Below are 13968 nucleotides of genomic sequence, written 5' to 3' on the forward strand. Positions count from 1 at the left end.
CTTGTGTTTATATACTGTACATCTGTTATGATCTCAACTCAAGTGACCACACCAAGAAGGACACACAACACGATGAACTCTAACAAAAGATGATTTATTAAATCAACAAGGAAACTAAATATTTAAAGTATGGGTTGTCTGATGCATGAATGGAGAGTGTGCGTGTAGGTGGTGTCAGGTACATGAGCAAAGTAAATAACTAAGACAACGTGACTAAAACAGGTATCTGTAGGGAAGAGTAGAGAGCTGCAAACAGCAGCAACAAGCAGTCAGAAGAGAGTGAAAGAAGCTGCTAGCTGCGGCCAGGCTTTATCACCCGGGCACACCAGCACCAGGTGTTCACAGTTGACAGACAGGTGAATAAACATCAAACCCAAGGATGACAGGGGTCATCACACATCCAATTAATCAAAAATATTTAAAAAAAAACTTGTTTCTGATTCACTGGTGGTTGCTCAAGGTCAAGGTCACTTTTATTGTCTCCCTCAGTAGACATTTGTCTTGGATAAAAGGAACTGCTGCAACAACATCACAACAAAAAATAAGAAAAAGCACAATAAATAAAAACACAAGTGCAGACACTGGCCTAGGATTTAAAAAAAGAACAGCAAATTAGTACAAAGACCTTTCACTCTATTAAAAAACTGCAGTTCTAAGGTAAAAACATCTCAAGCATACTCACCTTAATAAATAAATTACAAACAAACAGACACATCTCACTTTACATGCTCACAAACAAGCACAAAATTGGTGGAGAGCAGCAGTTATCTGCCCTTCTGTCTGTCCGCCATGACTTGTCCATTAGTGAGTTTAACTGATAAAGGGACAAATGAATCTTTATCACGACTGCACTTACACAAAGGGACCCTGTACCTCCTTCCAGTATTCATTAGCACATATTCAGAGTTCAAAAAATGTATAACAGGTAGTGCTGAAAAGAAATTTGATAACTATTTGATAACTAGCTACTACAGACACAACGGTAATTGTTATAGATGAAACTACCCAACAGTGGGTAATAGTAACAGCTCCCCCTCAACCAGCTACAATATTAAAATGCTGCTAATATGTTAAAGGATCACTAATAATCATCCAGTGAGTCTAATGTATGTTCTCATTCTGAAAGGGGCTGTTCTTCCAGCATATCGAGTACTTTTACATTTGATGGATACATAATGTAGATTTTCCTGATAATTCATACTTTGAGTAAATACTGGCCTTTTACTTTAATGGAGTGTTTATACAAAGTGGTTTTCATCATTTTTGTGTAAAGGATAAGAATATTTTAAAACACCCAGTTCAGAATTGACCAACCAGTGTAGAAAGAAATGGGCAAAAGAAAACAGACTGTGTAGTTAAAAAAATACTTTATTGGATGGCTTCTAATAATTAAATGAATAAGTAGAGTTAAAACAAGGCCAAAGCCGGGGGAGCTAAGAGTCAGTTGGATAGGGGGGGCACACCCAACCACAGGCACCCATCTGTGGCTGGGTGTGCTCAACTTCTCTTCCTTGTGTGTGGCGAAACCAAACTATCTCACCAAGGACTGCTGTGCTGTTGCTGGTCACTGATTCGTGGCTGGTCGGTTGCTGCATCAATGTTGCACTGTATTTTCTGGTGGCTCTGCTAACCAGCTGCTGCTCTGCACTTTGCAGCCCTCCAGACACCAAACCAGCTGTTTCATGTAGTGGAAACCAGCAGCAGATTCAGCACACCCCCACACTGCACATAAGAGGAGACAAGTAAACTGACTGAGTAATTTACAAACATCATCATGTCCTCCAAAAGTCTCCACGCAACAGACCAACCAACATAAACACTCTGATTCTATACTTGCATGGAGAACAACACTTCAAAACTACATCAAATACAAACATTAAAGTCTGCATCTGCACACAAGAGGAGGCAGCAAACTGACTGACTCTAGTGTGTGTTGCTGGTTAAATAACTGCAGATTGGAGGTCACATCCAAACATACCTGTATATCACCAGTCGATCACCGTGCATTTCACCACATGTGAAGAACACACCCACAGAATACACATCAGGTGCTCAAACAATAATAGTTTTGTTCACTGCACTCAATATCAAGCTGATACAGGTCTACCTGGTTACACCCCTCCCTGCTGAAATGGCACTAACTGTCATGGTATCATGTCATCAGCACTTGTAGGGACCCAAAACCCAACCCTTCAGGGACCTAAGGGAGCCCTACTTGTGGTCTTACGGTTTCAACAAATACGCAACTTTTTCAAAATTCCCCTCCCCCTGTATAATAATATGGTTGTTGTTCCCACCTATTAGCCAGCTTTCCCTGGTCCTTTGCTCTCATGTCCTGTAACAGTGCCTGCTGGCCAGGTATCAATGGAGAGATGTTAGCCTTCTGGTCATAAGAGGCCTTTTGCCGGGACACTGCAGAGTCTCTATGCTGCTTGGCCTTTTCAAATGCAAACTGCAGTCGCCGCTGGTGACGTTTGACCCAGTCCTCCACTTATGAGCCACCTTCTCAGCCCAGCAGGCGATCCTGTGGAAGAAATCTATTCCTTCCAAACATCAAATAATGTGGGGAGTAGTGCGTTGAACTATGAACTGTGTTCTTGTATACCTGTATCATTTCAGGCAGATGTTCATGCCAGTTCCTCCTCTCTTCTCCCAAGGTCCCCAACAAACCTAAGAGAGTCCTGTTGAATCTTTCACAAGCACCATTTCCAAAAATTGGGACCTTGGTCTGACAACAAGCATTTAGGCACAACAAACAGTTGGATTACTTTACTCCAAAGTACCTCGGCTGTTGTTGTTTTGCGACCTTTTGTTGCTGCCGCCCACGCACACTTGGTGAAGTGGTCCACCATGACCAGCACATTGTGGTAAGCGTCCTCTGAATGACCTATAGACAGAAAATCTAAAGACAACAGTTCCAAAAGGGGCAGAAGTCTAAACAGGTGTCAAAGGTGCTTGTTTAGAGTTAGGACCCTTACACAGAACACACTGTTGACATTGGGCACATTAGTCTGTTACATCTATAACTAAATGTGGCTAGAAAAACCTTTTCTTAATCAGAGAAACAGTCTTTTCAGGACTCCAGTGTCCAGCCTGTTCATGATACAACTGTCAAACATGGCGTTGCTCACCTTCTGGAACTAAGAGTTGAATTATGGGGTCACCTCCCTTGGGGTCTTGACATGCCTGATGCAGCACTCCATCAGTCAGTGAGAGACAATGCCAGTGATGCACAATCTGCTGGACTGACCTGGTCTCCTGCTTCCTCTCTCTCTTATTGAGCTGGTAGCCTCTCTGTAAATACTTGAATACTCTTTCCAAGGTGGGATCTGTGCTTTAAAGACCCAGCCACTGGGTTGGAGTCCGCTCAGAAAACAAAGGTGTACAGTGTTTGGCGTGCTGAAGACCTGGCTTTGAGGTGTTCCTTCCTGAACCAATGCACATTGCTTCCTGGGCTCTGATGTGCACAAAGGATAAAATCTCTAGCCCCTCCCTCACTTCCTCTGAGTCTGGTTTTGGCACTTCCAGTGGGAAACGAGACAAAGCATCTGCACTTTGATTAGTACATCCCGGTTTATACTTTATTTCAAACTGAAAACTGGCATTGGCATGCTGCCAATGTTTGTTCCAAGCTACAAAGTTTGGCTGAGTTTGGACTCAGACTGGACTTGTTCCTGTCAACAGTTAATTCAGTGGTTTGGCAATTTTGGCAAAGTCTTTCACAAGCCTGCAGTAGTAGCGTGCTAGGGCAGGCAGGAAAGACTGCAGTGGTTTCACTGACTTTGGAGTTGCCCAATCCTGAACATATCCTGAACACATTTCAACTTATCAGGCTCTGGGGAAATCCCCTCTGCTGACAGATATTGCACTTCCTTTTTCAAAATATGGCACTTACCAGGCTTTAATTGAACCCAAACTTGCCAGATGTGAAGCAAAATCAGGGGAAATATGATTAAATCATCAAGGTAAATCAATAAAGACTGCAGGTTCTGATCACGCATTAATCTTTGAAAAGTTCCTTGTGCATAATACAAGCCAGAAGGCATTCAGGTAAATTCAAATAAACCCATGAGAGTGGTAAAGGCCATTTTTTCTTTCTGCAGGAGCAACTTTAACCTGCCAGTATCCACTTGCCAGGTCCAGTGTGGAAAAATACTTTGGTTTGCCCAAGTTTGCCAATGACTCCTCACTTCAAAGGAATAGATATGCATCTTTGTGACTCACTGAAATGAGTCTGCAATAATCCACACAGAATATGCCTGCTTCCTTAGATAAAGTTCTGCTATGATGACGTCACATTGTCATCTTCAATGCCTCTTGAGTTCTTGTTTTTAAGCCTCAGGAAGTCCTCCTGCAGTCTCAGTGCAATGTCCTCCGGCATTGAGAAACTGAGAGCGCAGGACCGAGGCAGTGGCTTTATCTCCATACAACTTATCTAATTCACTAAAAATCAGCTTGACTGTGCTCTGCCTTTCTGGTGGTAAAATTAAAAATTTCCTTTTAGCTTTGCCCTCCAGACAGAGAAATGTCAATTTGGCCCTAAATTCCACTGGGACTCCTTGCAAAGCAAAAATAGTTTTAAGATTACTCTTCCACTCTCCTAAACTGATCTCTGAATCTCTCCCTTTAAACTTATATGTTACCATGTTAAGCACAGGAGCCATGCCAACTGGTCTGAACACTGCACCAGGAGCTGGGTTTTCTCTACTAGGGCTATGGAATCAAATAAAGGTCATAAATATTGTCTTGTGAAATATTTTGTGTATGTGTAATTAAAACTTGTGCAGGGTTTTTTTCAGCAGTGAGGTTCAACAAAGTCTGAGAGATGGACACACAAATTTCTCACCTGTGTGTGCGATACTGAAGTTACAACTACAAATTGCAAGTTACGAGTACGAATTTTGACCCTGTTTTTGCGTGTGAATCTGATTGGTCAAACACAGAATCATTCTATCCAATCAGAGGACAGATGGTTCTGTTGCGTTCATCCCCCTGCAGGTCTTCAAAGACGGACAATGGTGTGGACTCTTCCGCAACCCAGGTGGGTTTAATTGTACTCGAGGATGCTGTAGATAATAATGATAAACATTGTACGTGTTGTTTATTTAGCTTGTAGTTAGTTTGCTGTTGTTGTAAGGTTCAAGTTCAGGAAGCTTTATGTACCCAGAATAGAACAGTAATGTAGTTTTCTATTAGAAAACATCCGCTAGCATTACCGAAGTAGCAGCATCAATGCTGGCAGGAACTTTTCAAGCTGAAGGCAAAGCAACTGTGATGACATGTACCGTAATTACACATAGTTAGACATGGACACAAGCACACTCCTTACGCCTGGGACACACATGATGCATGAGCAGCGTGTATGCGTCGTGGAACCTCTTGCTTTTCATTTCGGCGCCCATGTTAACAGGTTAGAGCAGCCACACGTGGCTGTGTGCGTCGCATCATCTAGAGATTCGAGGTCTCGCCTATTTTCTTTCCATGATGCGTGCGGTTCTCAGCAGAAATAGACAGGGAAAACGATAGAAAGATAGGGCTACCAGTAGCAGTGCAGCAGAAGTAAACATGCTGCCTGTGTGGACGCTGCAAGCGTACGAGACACAGCAATTCAACCCAGGCGTTAGTATTTACAATTTTGTGGATTTAGGACAGTCTGGCTCCTGTGGGATTACAGAAGCTTTGATGTAAATGTGAAGAGAGTATCAAGTTTATATTGTCTTGCTTACTGAGATGAAGTTAGCATTAGCTATTAGCTTAGGTAAGGTTGATGGTAACAGTAAGCCAGTAAATTTGCAGGAAGTTGATTATATTTTCTGTAATCTTATTGTGTTTGTTGGCACAGGTAGAGCCAACCCTAACCCTAACCCCTCACCCTAACCCTAGCCGACTAGCACAGCAGGGGCTGCAGAAAACAGTACAGAGGGTGTCGATGATCCTGGTGCTTAGGATCCTGCTTAGTGTGTTGGTCAGAAATGCAGGGAAATACCGACAGCTGTGGAGAATAAATGCTACAACCAATAACTAGAGACAATGCTACTGTGTATGGAGGCTCACATATTGCAGGAGGGAGTGTTGCACAGAGGATCAGGAATTGACACGCAGGTAATAACTGACCTGCCAGACACAGTGGAGGATAACAGACAGTATTTGCATGTTAGTGTGTAACTCTTGGTCCAAGTCACACAGGTGTCATCCCAAATGGTCGTTGTGGGAAATCTGATATCCAGAGTGTGACAGAGAGTACAGTTTCATCTTTATGAGGATGTAGCTTTCATTTCAGTTTTTCAATTGTAAAGAGTTAAAGGTGCCTTATACTGTAAACAAGTTACTTATGTATGTTTTATGTTTTTAGAGTAATGGCATAGACAAATCAATTAACAGTTAATCATGACATTAACTGCCTACAAAGGTAGGACATTTGTGTGTCTGTCTCTCAGACTTTGTGAAACCTCACTGTTGAAAAAAATCCTGAAGAATTTTAATTACACACAAAATATTTCTACAGCTACAAAAACTTTTACAGGTGTGCAAATTATATGTGTGCACAAAACTTTCACACATGCACAAAATATTTCTACATTTCCAAACTTTAGTACACATAGTACTAAATATTTATGACCATTATTTGATTCCATAAGGTTGAGGCTCATTTTGGTCAGTCATGTTGGTTTTGCTCACCACTTTTTTCTTTTTGGTCAATCCTGCCACCAAGGCCAGCTGTAAAAAACACCCAGTTCAGAATTGAGTCATAATTATTAGTAAAAATGTTGGCTAATATCATAATTTTGTCAGTGTGTAGACATTTTGACTTATAACATGTCATTACTTTGACTTTAAAAGTAAACATTTTTACAAAAAGTATAATTCTGACTAAAAAGTCAAAGGTTTGACACCTTTCTCACGAGTTTGACTTACTATCTAACAATTTAAACTTAGTAAATCCTATAGTTTTGACATGCTTAGGTAGCTTAAATAATGAAATGGACATGAGCAATCCAAAGTAGTAACTTTTTTTTATTAACACAAGTGAACACAGTCACAATTTGAAAGCTTTTTACCAACATTTGCATAACACAATATAGCACATTATGTTTTGGGTTACAGGACGAGATAAACCAGATGGGATACAACAGATTATTTTTTCTGGAGTGGTGCATGTGTCATTGTAGCAACAGGTCAACGTCCCTTTTTGTTACTGGACATGTCAGCACACAGTTTTCTGGATATTTGCTTGCTGGCATAGTTCTCCCGCTGATGAGTATTATTGGGAATATGGAGTGAAACTTGATGATGTCTGCCACAGTGTCAAACATCTGAGGAGAAATAAGATACGGTGAATATGATGCTGGAGAGAGTGAACATTGAACTAGATTTTTAAATGTGTCCACTCACATCATTTGACCGTTGTCCTGTTCCCAGGGCGTACTTGCTGATGCTCTGCATGAACCGAATCTTAACATTGTAAACTTTCTTCTCATGATACACGGCCAACACCAAGGGTTCACTGTTGGTGATGACGGAACAGTCTCGCACCAAAAATGCCCCATCCTGATGTGGTTAATGTGAGTAATTACAAAAAGAAGACACTTAGTTTTGGACATATTCAGATACATTTTTAATTAACCTCATATTAATATAAATACCTTGTTCATCAGGTGTAAGGCGTGCTCAGCATCCGCTCGACTACAAGCCCCAACATACCAGTCTTCTTCGCAGTAGGTCTGCCACATATATTAAAGTGAAAAATGACTTTACACCTGTACTCAAACTTGACTTCATGGTGTTAAATACATGACATCATCCCTCTTTATATGATGATGGTTCAATTAATAGAAGTATACCTGTTGAGGCTTCTCCATTGGAACGAAGACATGTTGGTCAAAGTCTTCTTTGGTTTGCGGCCACTCATGGTGATGACGTTTTGACGACGATCTTTCTTTAAGTAGATGTTAAATTTTACTTATATAATCAATAACTTTATTTTGACACTGATGATGTGTGACAGTACTTACCAAGATTTTGTTGTGACCTAAATAAAAGAAGAAGAGAAAGAGTGCGTGTAAATTGAACATGATGTGACATAACATATTAATTTAATGTAATATATAGAGGATTGGCTATGTCTAATTAATGAGTTGGTTGTGGTTTGCATATATGTACATTTGAAGCTCTGTGTTATTGTTAGTATTTTGTCTTTTGGTAATGGTCTGAGAATGTAAAATAAGTGATACTGACACTAAATTATTGTTAATTTGGTAAGAAGAAGGAATTCGTATTTGACTATAATTCATTTTTATTTCTTTTATCTTTTTTGTAAAGTTTTAAATATATACGGACAACACATAAATATTTTGTACACAGAAAATAAGCACATTGAGACATTAACATAACAGACTAGATAACATAGACACTGTAGTGGGTTTTTTTTTTAATGTAATTAACATGGTATATGCATGTAAAACATTTAATTCTAACAATATGAGTGAATATATGTGTGTCTGCGTAACAGTTGGAGAGGTAGTGTGGGTGTATGAAGTCTGTGTCTCTTACAAAAAGGGCATAAGCAGGTCATGAAGATTTATAGGCAACATGGACTGTGTCGTAGATGTTTGGCCAAAATTGTAAGCATGAGTGGACACAGGTACCAGCCAGAGCCTGATGGTGGCAGGGGTGAAGCCCACCAGAAGATATAATAAGGTGCTGGCATAAACATAATGTCATAAATATGTCAAAATGAAGATAAGGGACTTGCCTACTTGCCCACAGGTGCACAATAGGAGAGCAGGGTAATAAGGTAAGAGGAGATGGAAAAAAAGGTGAAGTAGCTTGCCTTAATGTTAAAAAGCTGTTTTGTGTGTGGTAGGTAATGTTTCATTATAAACCAATATGTAAGTGTAATCAATAAAGGCATGTAAGCCTCTATTATTTTTTGAATGTGAAAAGCAAATTGATAAATAATGTTGGAAGAAAAAGGTGAATGAATGCCAGGGACTGTCCACTGAGATCATTATTGACAATATATCAAATTTGGTAACAAGAGGTTTTAATGGTGGAAGATACCTGGACTTTGTGACATGGGAGGAACCCTGACGCTCCACATTGGGAGGCGCTCTCCAGGGTATATAAGATGATGGTTTCTTATTCCGTTTTTAGGTTTTTGCTTCATGAACCGAGCCTCGCTTTACTGTATTATGCTATTTGCACAGTAAATCTAATATTGCACTGAACTCTGACCGACTGAGTGTTTTTCTTCAACTTTGAAGTACTGTCTTTTATTTTTGGGTTGTTTGGCTAATTTTGAGACTAAAAGATGTTGTGTAGCTGAAGACCTATAGGATTAGGCCCACTTGACAAAGTTTTTTCCAGTTACAACACCTATCCATTAGCCCCCCACTTATAAAAAGAAAAAAAACAAAAAAAAAAACAGAGGAAATTAGACCATAACAGAGTTGTGTTACATAATATGAGAAACATATGTCCAGGGTTTTTTTTTTTTTTTTTTTTTTTTTAGCTTTTTACTATAAACTAATAGGTTATTTACTTTCCAAAAAAATAAATAAACTGGCTCCATATGTTTTTTTCTGTTTTACCTTTTGCGGTAAATGACAGTTTTTCTATTTCCAAGCAACAGGAAATGTCTCTAAGTTTACACTTACTAGTTGGGGCGTCTTTATTGTTCTATGAGACATCAAAGGTGTGTTTGGCTGAGAGTCACCATTGTCCTCTGCACTGTTGAAAATCTAGTTTCCTTTGGAAATACACCACGGATACATAATAATGGGCGTTTAGACAACACTGCCCAAATAATTGTAGATAAGACTTGCAGTAGAATTTTCAAAAATCTCTGAATTTCTGCACACATCCAAATGCAGTGAAGTGCCTCTTTATTTCTTAGTTGAGCAATAAAAAGTACATTTAGTTTTGTGTTTTTTATATGCTTTTACTAAATGCTCTTTGTAAAGTTGATGTAAATTCATCCACACAGAAAAACATCCAAAACTTTTAAGACATTTGTAAGGACTTAAAACAAAACTAAACACACACTAAAATCTAAATAATAAGAATTGAATTGAATACTTACTATTTTACTTATTATCATTATTATTATTATTATTATTATTATTATTATTATTATTATCATTATTACTTATTTTCAGTTAACATGTTGTGGAGCATTGTCCAATAAAGAACTGTTTGAGATTTTCTTACATTTTTTCTTTATTTTCTTCTCCTTTTCCTGCCTCTCCTTTTAGAAAATATGGTTTGTCTCACTTGCTGTCTGATTGTTACTCTTTCTGTATTGTGTGTTTGTTTTGCTGAAGTGTTGCATTTGTGCACCAAGAAACTGCTTGTGCCCTGGACCTCTTATGTGATTGTGTTGACAACACTAACTGGAGTAAAAAAATATTGGGAAAGACATGACGTGACTCTTACTGACGAAGGCTAAGAAATGAAAGTTGTACCTTATATCTAGTTGTTGAGTCTCCAAATCCAAAGAACGTCTTTGAGTGGTGAAGGAGGCAGAAACACCTTCAGCGCTCTGTGAATCTAAGATATATTCAGTATTATAACAAGTTTCAAAATGTTTTTCACTAATATGTTAACACTCACGATTATTAAACTCTTACCTCTCACATGTGAATTGATATCTCCCTATTAAAAACATTAAACAGACAAATATTAATTCCAAGATAGTGTGTGATTCCTTTGTGGGCAGGTTACAAGTTTAATGAAATGAAATGAAAATTGTGCAATATAATTAAGAAAATCATATGTGACAATTTACCTTTTTAGTTGCTTTCTGTCGACTGAAATAAAAAAGTGGCATAATTTATATATATATATACATATATATATATATATATATATATATGTGTGTGTGTGTGCGTGTGTATTCACATAATGCATTAATAATAAGAAACCCTTCAGCCTTTCCTGTGATAATTTTTCTAACCAGCAGATGGTGTTACAGCTACACTGGACTAACTAGAGTAGTTATGTTGGAGAAGAAAGAAAAGCCTCCAGTCACATGGGGTCAAGGTCCGCTACTTCCTTTCCTGTTACAACTGAAAACAGTAGAGACAACTCACTCTCTCCTGCAGGCGAACGATGGAGGTGATAGAGAGCGCCTGGAAGAACAGAGAAGTCCTTTCATTATCCATTTAAACTCAACTAGGAATCTTTTATGAATAAGTTGATTATAGTCAAGTAAATTACCTTCGTGAGTCCTGTGAAATTAGAGAGAAAAGTGGTTTATGAATTGCAATCAACACAATTTATAGACACAAAAGCGTGCTGTATATGGCACATGTGTTTACCTGGTCTTCTGGTGGCACAGGTCTGAACCGCTCATCTGTAAGAACAATATGTGAATGTTTGGGATCCTAGTGTAGCCGAGACAGACGGTGTGTTCAAATGCTTTCAGTTAATTCTACTCATTTGTGTTACCTATTCTGGTCTTTCTTCTGCCAGGCTTCAGGTCTCGATTTACAGCAGGACCTGTGTTTCAAAAATGAGAATACTGATTCACTCTGCTGGAGTACAGTTTTAAGGAACTGGTACAAACTCTCAGAGTGAAATGTGGTAGTATGAACTGTATATAGTTATTGGTTACTAAGTTTTTGCATTCACAGACACTTTAGACATTATAATAAAAAGAGGTTTACAGAGAAAACCGGAACACGTAATCGAACAACTGACTTGATAACCATCAGTTGAATCATTACATGCTTCTAAACCTGTCAAGTTCAGGATCTGTAATCCTGTAAAAAAAAAGGAGCCTATTAAATAGGAGCCATACTGCACTTTTACTGTTGATACCTGAGTTCATTTAAGTCTTAACGTTTTTTTTAAAAAACCCAAAAAACTGCATATTCTTTCGATTGCGGTATTACTTATTATACTTAAAGCTGCATTCATCAAATTAAAAAGGAAACAAAGCCATCACAACAATATCTCCAGCTTAAAAAGCTAAATGTGTTGGCAAACAGTTGCCTTCTCTGACATCCAGCAGACACCAAGAAACGTTAATATTCATTGGGAATAGTGATTCTTGCCATCTGATAAATATTCACTTTTAACCTGCTCTTTCCGGAGCAACAACTGGGAAAAAAATGTTGGTCTTTAGCCGGTAGATGGTTATCGGTAACTTAATAGTCAACCAATACAATGAGCTAAAAGAGGTAAAAAGCTCATTAGAGCTGTAGAGTTGAATGATAATTCTCTGTGTTTTCGGCACACTTTTCAAATTACTGAGACACTGAATGAGACGTGAAGGACTACAGCTCCGTCTACTACTACCTCCACAGGATATAATTTCCAAACTGAGTGCAAAATTGTGTTTTGTTGCGTGTTGTGTAAAGAGTTTTATCACTTTACCTGCAATAAATGGGAATTCTCTGGGTGGACATCTAGGGAAGACGTTAGAGTTACCCTGATGGAGAGGAGAGCACAACAAAACACAAACAGTATAAGCAGACGTTTGCAGCAGTTGAGGTGTAAAGGTACGTACATTTAAAGAAGAACAAAACAGAAACCTTACAGGCGAGAGTGATGAAAGGCTCTGAGCAGACGCTGACCTTGGAAGATTCCTGTCTTGAAAGCAAAAGAAGTTGTGATGCCCGCATTCTCATCAGACAGTAATGATAGTAGTTTTAGTAGTTTCACTGTTAGTTGACAGTTTAAACTCTCTGTGAGTTCGAATCATTCTTGTAACTCGGTCGTTGCCAGTCCCAGCAGTGCACTGCAGCAGCAGACTGTATTGATTACAGAGGGAGAACACTCCAAGTGTGAACAAATTTAAAAGCCGCATTCAGTATAAAGTTGTAGACATGCAGCTGTGAGGCCCCTGGCTGTGGGCCACATCCATGCAGGAGAGTAAAGGGAGTCTATTCACACTACATGCTTCCCTCTCTTCCCCTTCGGCTCCTGGATAATTGTAATCTCCCGCAGTCTGACTCAGCCAACAGATGGCCCTGGAGACCCACTGGCAGATCATGCTCACTCAGCATGAGCTCTCTCTCAGATCCACACTGCTTTCATTCTCACCACGGCTTGCAGAGGAGCTGTTATTTTTTGCCTGCGCTTCATTCAGTTTCATTCTAATTATGTTCACCAGAGCTTTTCTGTGAAGGGAAGTGCAATATACTCACTCTCATGATGTCAGCTGGAGTGCAAACACTTCTTTAAGTTGAAGTTTTGGCAAGTTTGTGACTCCTGATGAATTCATAGGTTGTGTTTGGATGCAGGTTATTTTGGAGGATTTGTGAGATATTTATATTTTTATGTGTTATATTTTTATATGCTGAAGGCAGACAAGAATAATGAGAGTGAGACGGGGAAGATACACACCAAAGGTCAGATTAACGCCTACACACAGACAGAATTACTCAGTTGAAGTCACAGCCCACTGAGCAACCAGAGCGGCAATTTTGTGGTTTACTGTTGTTAACGCAGCTTGACTGTCAACAGTGCCTCCTAAAATATAAAAACATCGACTAAAACACAGTCTAAAACTAATTCAGAAAAAACAAACCGAACCACTGTTTACTTGCTTACTTTTATATGATTTTACTCTTTGAAAAGTTGTAATTCAATTTTAAAAAGAACCATCACAGACAAAAAAACAAAACAAAACAGAAAAGGTCTAAATGTAAATAATAAAACTGGAATTGAAGTAAGAAAGATGTAAGCAGCTAGTGAAAAACATTGTTAATGTCATGTCATTTCTTCTCTACCTGCGTATTCTCTCTCGTCATTTAACGGCCTCGCAGGAAGTATGCGCACTTTGAGTACATCCTCCTGGTCGTCCACCACGTCGTACTCAGACTCCGCGACGCTGTTGTAGTTACCGCATCTCTGTTTTCTGTTCCTGTCTATCCTGCTGCGATCCTGTGGAGAACAAGATGCAGCTTCTGTAAACTGGAGATGTTTAGTGTACAATAAACAATCTGAATAAACCTGGGAGTT

At 39.1% G+C, this 13968-nt stretch overlaps 1 protein-coding gene and 1 long non-coding RNA gene across 4 annotated transcripts in view; both read right to left on the reverse strand.

Moving 5' to 3' along the window:
- Positions 1-115: 115 nt before the first annotated feature.
- On the reverse strand, positions 116-5557 carry LOC122990432. 2 transcript variants are annotated; one of them, XR_006405360.1, is made up of 5 exons: positions 3132-5557; positions 2784-2887; positions 2606-2690; positions 2298-2524; positions 116-1722 (listed from the first exon to the last, which is right to left on the reverse strand). It is a non-coding gene; the product is annotated as an uncharacterized LOC122990432 (long non-coding RNA). The 2 variants fall into 2 exon arrangements; XR_006405359.1 differs by having other exon boundaries at positions 2784-5557.
- Positions 5558-6996: 1439 nt separating this feature from the next.
- The window catches only part of LOC122990817 (cytokine-dependent hematopoietic cell linker), a 28228-nt gene continuing 21256 nt past the window's right edge, over positions 6997-13968 (reverse strand). For both annotated transcript variants that reach the window (XM_044364333.1, XM_044364332.1), the window contains exons 3-17: positions 13737-13890; positions 12542-12594; positions 12379-12433; positions 11449-11499; positions 11319-11353; positions 11218-11228; positions 11091-11129; positions 10787-10808; positions 10629-10653; positions 10464-10548; positions 8013-8029; positions 7842-7936; positions 7644-7721; positions 7393-7548; positions 6997-7313 (exon numbers count right to left, since the gene is read on the reverse strand). In XM_044364333.1, the coding sequence (XP_044220268.1) occupies positions 7161-7313; positions 7393-7548; positions 7644-7721; positions 7842-7936; positions 8013-8029; positions 10464-10548; positions 10629-10653; positions 10787-10808; positions 11091-11129; positions 11218-11228; positions 11319-11353; positions 11449-11499; positions 12379-12433; positions 12542-12594; positions 13737-13890 (1029 nt within the window). In that variant the 3' untranslated portion in view covers positions 6997-7160. The remainder of the gene's footprint in view (positions 7314-7392; positions 7549-7643; positions 7722-7841; positions 7937-8012; positions 8030-10463; positions 10549-10628; positions 10654-10786; positions 10809-11090; positions 11130-11217; positions 11229-11318; positions 11354-11448; positions 11500-12378; positions 12434-12541; positions 12595-13736; positions 13891-13968) is intronic.

This window comes from Thunnus albacares, chromosome 10 (genome assembly GCF_914725855.1).
Source record: "Thunnus albacares chromosome 10, fThuAlb1.1, whole genome shotgun sequence".
Classification (NCBI taxonomy): Eukaryota; Metazoa; Chordata; class Actinopteri; order Scombriformes; family Scombridae; genus Thunnus; species Thunnus albacares.